Below are 6,009 nucleotides of genomic sequence, written 5' to 3' on the forward strand. Positions count from 1 at the left end.
CTGTGGGACGGAGAAAAGACTGAGGACAAAGGCCATGAGGTCAACACACTTTATTTCTCTCAGAGGGAGGGGCTTGAACCTGTGACCTTTAACGTGTCTGGATGTTACTTCCCTGTGCAGGTGGACTACGTGAGGCTGAGGCGCTGCTGGGGGGCAGACCTGGACCCCTCTGCTCTCCTGAAGGGATGGGGAGTGGTGGTGTGAGACGTGGGTCTGGACAGGATCTCGTCTTTCTTCTGCTCGTACAGCTGCTGCAGGATCAGACCTCGCTGGTGCTCCCTCTCGGCCTCAGCCCTCTCCTCCCTCCTGAGCTGCTGCTGATGCTTCACCTGAGCCCTCAGGTCTGCCTGGTACGCCTCGCTGGACTGCTTCTGACTGTGGGGACCAGCAGAGACAGGTTCAGTCTGTCGGCTGAACACATGAGATGAATACACAGGACCACGTACCGTCTCCTCTGCTCCTCGTCCTTCACTCTCAGCTCCTCCGTCACCCTGTTTAGCTCGTCTCGCTCTCTGGACAGCTCCTCCCGTCTCTGCAGGTTCAGCTCCACTGCAGCACAGAGAGAGTTAAAGTTAAAGACGTCACCTCCAGCTGTTGGAGGCTGTGGACGACGTTTTACACCAACAGACGTGATTTACACTGTGGAGTCAAAATAAAATAATAATACATTTATTTATTACAAAATGCTTTGTGAGATTTCTTTCTTTTCATAGTTTGAGGTTTGGTCTCAGGAGGGATCCTGATCTTTCTCTGACTGACTGTAGCTGCTCCTCGACCCTGATGAAGTGAGAGCTCTGAGGTGAAGTCTCCGTCCTCCCTCTTTTCTTACGTTTGTGCTGGATCTGCAGGCGTCGAGCCTCCATCACTTCGTTCATGAGCCGGTTCCTGGCCTCCCTCTGCAGGCGGCTCTGCTCCTCCCGTTTAGTCCAGGTCTCCTTCAGCTTCTCCTCGATCAGCTGCTCCGTCTCCTCCTCCTCCCTCCTCTGCTTCTGCAGCTCCTCAGACAGATACTGTCGGTACCTCTGCTGCTCCTCGCGCAGCTCCAGCTGCAGAAACACAGCAGGGCTCAGGTCTATTTCCTAGACTTGGATTTTATTTACTTCTATTCTGATGAAGAGCAGTTACTGTGACTGAGGATAAAATCACCTCACTATCTTACCGTGCTCTTTCACATGTAACAAACAATACGACACCACGTTACAAACATCACCAGCAGCTCCAGATTTAATATTATGGTTCCTAATAAACTGACTGCACAGTGATAACAGCACTCTGATGCCACCTGCTGGCCACATTAACAAGTACATTTACTGCAGTACTTGACTAATACATTTACATTGAGCAGACGCTTTTATCCCAAGCGACTTCCTTCCAGAGTTCCATATCTTCCAAGCAGAACTCTCCTTTCTCAGACTGCAGGTTTACTTGTGGTTCCTAGAGTTTCCAGATGTAGAATGGGAGGCAGAGCCTTTAGCTACCAAGCCCCTCTCCTATGGAACCAGCTCCCAGTTCAGGTTCTGGAGGCAGACACCGTCTCTACATTTAAGACTAGACTTCAAACTTTCCTTTTTTATAAAGCTTATAGTTAGAGATGGATCAGGTGACTCTGAACCATCTCTTAGTTATGCTGATATAGGTTATTCTGCTGGGGGACCTCTACTGATAAACTGAGCTCCTCTCCTCTCTCCTTTCTCCTGTATCAATGCAAATGCCACCATTGCATGTCATTAACTTTGTGTCTTCTCTCTCTTTTAGTTGTGTTTCCTCCTCTCTGTCTCCCTCTCTCTGTACTTTTCTGCAGGTATCCTCGGCCTGGAGCTGTACATCTCCAGAATCCAGTTCACCTGCCCAATGTTCTTGCTGCTTGTTGTTGTCTTTATTGCCTGCTGTTCTTTTCTCTCTTCTCTTCCCACTCACCCCAACCGGTCAAGGCAGATGGCCGCCCACTATGAGCCTGGTTCTGCTGGAGGTTTCTTCCTCTAAAGGGAGTTTTTCCTCTCCACTGTTGCCTAAAGCTTGCTCAAATGGGATTGTTGGGTTTTCTCTATAATTTTTTGTATAAATATTTTCTGTAAGGTCTTAAACCTTAAACGATGTAAAGTGCCTTTAGATAACATCTGTTGTAAATTGGCGCTATACAAATAAAACTGAATTGAATTGAATACATATGTCAGTACAATGGTAGGCAGGGTAAGCGTAAGGAGGTCTTACCTAAGGACCCCTACTGGTTGTAGGGATTTGAACCCCAATCTCCCACATGGGAGGTGGTGATGTTACCACTACACTAACCAGAATACGGTGCAGTACTTTGAATTAAGAAATAAAAACTTGACTCTGTATTTTTCTAATCAGTCGGTACAAAGTTATTCTGAGAACTGAATCAGAAGCAGCTGCTAAATAAACTAAAATGGGAAAAGAGAAGAGAGTGGACAGAATCCGACTGATTAAACTACTGATTTATCTCCAGTCATCCATGCTTGTTACCTGCTGTGAAATATGATATTAAATGAGGACATGAACTGAGAGCGTTCCTGTTAGAACAGATTTTACATTGGATTAAATCTAGATCCACTAGTTTCTACCTGCGACGTTCAGGTGCACTCACCTTCCTCTGAGTAGCTTCCTGCTTCTCATCACTTTCCTGTGCGAGCAGCTGCTGCAGGATGCTCATGTCCAGCTGCAGCTCCTCCTGCTGCTCTCGGGCCAGACGCTTCATTTTGAGCCTCAAGCCCTGATCCAGCTGCCGACGTCTGGTCCACTGATCCTGGAGCTTCTGCTGCTGCTGCCGCTGCTGCTGCAGCTGCTGCATCTCCTGCTGCTGCAGCTGCAACACACGAGAAACACGGGACGTTGGGTTCCAAACCCGCCTGGGTGCATTTGGTGAACTTGGTTATGAATGTATGAGAGACACAGACCAGGAGGCGCGCCTCCTCCTCCCTCAGCTCCTTCTCCTTCTGCCTCTGTTGCTCGGCCGCCTCCACCTGACTCTGGAGGACGTCCAGCTGCTCCTTGTTCCTCTGCTCCTGCCTCTGCTCCCTCTGCCTCTCTCGCTCCTCTTTGGCTCGGCGGTCGGCCTCCCACAGCTCGTCGAACAGCCTCTCTTCCTCCTGCCGCAGCAGCTGCAGCTCCTGTCGGCTCCTCACCTGAGCAGCTCGCTCCACGCTCACCTGCTGCTCCCTGCGTCTGCTCTCGGTGGTTCGCAGCTCCTCACACTGCTCCCTGAACGCAGCACAGTCAGTGAACAAACAGAACCAGAACCAGTACCTGAAGTACTTCTACTGTACTACTGTAACTGAACGTGCAGAACCAGTACTTGAAGTACTACTACTCTGTATTTGAAGTACTACTACTGTACTACTGTAACTGAACGTGCAGACCCAGTACCTGAAGTACTACTACTGTACTACTGTAACTGAACGTGCAGACCCAGTACCTGAAGTACTACTACTCTGTACTTGAAGTACTACTACTGTAACTGTACTTCACCTGAACAGCTGCTCCAGCTTGTCTGACACCAGCTGCTGTCGTGCCTCCTCCCTCCTCAGCCTCAGGACTTTGGCCTTCTCCCTCATCTTGGCCTGTCTCTCCACGGTCGTCTCCTTCGACTCCTCCAGCTCCTGCAGCAGCTGCTGCTCCTCCACCTCCAGCAGAACACGGAGCCTGATGAGACCAACGGGTGGAGACAGAGCTCACAGATACACTGACAGTACAAGTACGTGATTAGTACCTGTGAACTACAGTAACAGGAGCTCACAGATACACTGACAGTACAAGTACGTGATTAGTTCATCACTGACAGTACAAGTACGTGATTACATCGGACAGTACATCGGACAGTGGAGGCACTGAGCAGCTCCTTCAGTGGCAGACTGTTACACCCTCCATGTAGGAAGGAGCGGTTCCGCAGGTCATTCATTCCAACAGCTGTTAGACTGTACAATGCCACAGTTTAAATATACATGTACAAAACCGGTTATCATGCATCCATAGCCCACCTGACTGTATTGTTTTTTACTTTATTTATTTTATTATTACGTATAACATATTATATGTGTTAAGTCGTAATAGTGTATAGAGTTGTAATTTCTCGTAAAATGTTTATTACTTTTGTATTTTTGCACACCCTTTTAATTATTTTTGTACATTACTGTTGTTCTTTTTGCACTGACCTGCTGTAGCAATTGAATTTCCCCAATGTGGGATCAATAAAGAATATCTTATCTTATCTTATCTTATCTTATCTTAGTACCTGTGAACTACAGTAACAGGAGCTCACAGACCTGAGAACCGAGATCCTCAGGTGTAGTATTTAAAATATCAGAGCTGCGTTCTGAAAAGTACATGAAGTAGCAGGAAAGTACTTGTACTTAGTTACTTTCTCACCTGTCCCTCCTCTCCTGGATTTTGGACTCATACTGTCTCACTGTAGTCTGGACCTGTCTCTGGATGGTTCCTCTCAGGAAGTGGCGCTCTGAACTCTGCAGCCAGGAGTTCTTGATGTCCCAGTTCTGCTGGTACCTGGTGAACTCCAGGACTTTGTCTCGAGCGGCGTCCTGTCTCTGTCTCTCCAGGATCAGGTGGTCTGCGGGTCTCGACGACGGGAACTTCTCTCTCTGCATGAAAGGAAAGCCAGAGTCCTCAAAACCATCAGGAACCATCATAAACCATCAGGAACCATCAGGACCCATCAGGAACTATCAGGAACCATCATAAACCATCAGGAACCGTCAGGCACCATCAGGAACCATCATAAACCATCAGGAACCGTCATAAACTATCAGTAACCATCAGGAACCATCATAAACGATCAGGAACCATCATAAACTATCAGGAACCATCATAAACGATCAGGAACCATCATAAACTATCAGTAACCATCAGGAACCATCAGGAACCGTCATAAACCATTAGGAACCATCAGGAACCGTCAGGAACCATCAGGAACCATCAGGAACCGTCATAAACTATCAGTAACCATCATAAACCGTCAGGAACCATCAGGAACCATCAGGAACTATCAGGAACCATCAGGAACTATCAGGAACCGTCAGGCACCATCAGGAACCATCATAAACCATCAGGAACCGTCATAAACTATCAGTAACCATCAGGAACCATTATAAACCATCAGGAACCGTCAGGAACCATCATAAACCATCAGGAACCATCAGGAACCGTCAGGAACCATCATAAACCATCAGGAACCATCAGGAACTGTCAGGAACCATCATAAACCATCAGGAACCATCAGTTCTGTCTTCAGCTGCATCTCAGGTTCTTTTCACATGAAGCGTCTTGTGATGATTCTTTTACTACTTCCTGTCTCGTTGGTTCTGATGTTTCGGACAGTTACAGATCCAAACTCAGCTGAACACGTTCTGTCACCAGTGACGATCAGAGAAAACAGGAACTGTCACATCTCAGTGGGATTAAATTACAGAACGGTACCAGAACTTTACCAGAAAAAAAAAACTACTGGGAGTAAAACTGTATTTACAAGTTACTATGACGATAAGTACAAGTATCAACAGGTACTCAGAGTAGAACTGAATGTAGTACTGTGTAACAGTTTTACCTTCATGGTACCATCACTGTCCGGACCGCGTTAGTTTGGACCGAACCTCGATCTGAGTAACGTTACTTCTTCACAGAGTAACTAAAACGGTTTTACTAGTTTTAACCACACGATCCCGGTCTTCGTGTGGTCTGGTTTTGATGACGTCACTTGGTCGTTAACCGCCGTTAAACGTTGGTCCGAACAGAACCATCAGAACCACCGTGTAGTTACAGTTACTGACCTCAGTTACTCCGAGTAACGTACAAACAGTCGGTTTCTCACCACGGCCACGGAGTGAGGGGTCGGTCCGGGGAACTCCCGACATCTGGTTCTGTGACTCCGCATCATCCTGGACGTTATGAGGAAGAACTCAGCTGTTCGACCGGGGCACGGAACCGGGGCCGGTTACCATGGCGACGGTAAACAAACAGGAGGAGGAGGAAACAGCGCCG

The 6,009-nt window shown here is 47.7% G+C and overlaps 1 protein-coding gene across 1 annotated transcript; it reads right to left on the reverse strand.

The window, feature by feature from the left end:
- Positions 1-41: 41 nt before the first annotated feature.
- On the reverse strand, positions 42-6,009 carry cfap53 (cilia and flagella associated protein 53). Its single transcript, XM_026355800.1, has 8 exons — positions 5,576-6,009; positions 4,384-4,613; positions 3,487-3,660; positions 2,916-3,219; positions 2,606-2,824; positions 830-1,046; positions 447-549; positions 42-375 (listed from the first exon to the last, which is right to left on the reverse strand). Exons 1-8 carry the CDS (start codon positions 5,579-5,581, stop codon positions 126-128), a joined length of 1,503 nt encoding a protein of 500 aa, XP_026211585.1. The 5' UTR covers positions 5,582-6,009; the 3' UTR covers positions 42-125.

This window comes from Anabas testudineus, chromosome 12 (genome assembly GCF_900324465.2).
Source record: "Anabas testudineus chromosome 12, fAnaTes1.2, whole genome shotgun sequence".
In the NCBI taxonomy this organism is placed as follows: Eukaryota; Metazoa; Chordata; class Actinopteri; order Anabantiformes; family Anabantidae; genus Anabas; species Anabas testudineus.

Bases quoted from the DNA above. Each gene is read 5' to 3' on its own strand.
- cfap53 (XM_026355800.1), bottom strand. The intron at 550-829 runs GTAAGAAAAGAG...TCTGTGCTGCAG, and splicing joins CCTGCAGATCCAGCACAAAC to TGGAGCTGAACCTGCAGAGA. The intron at 376-446 runs GTACGTGGTCCT...TGGTCCCCACAG, and splicing joins GACGAGGAGCAGAGGAGACG to TCAGAAGCAGTCCAGCGAGG.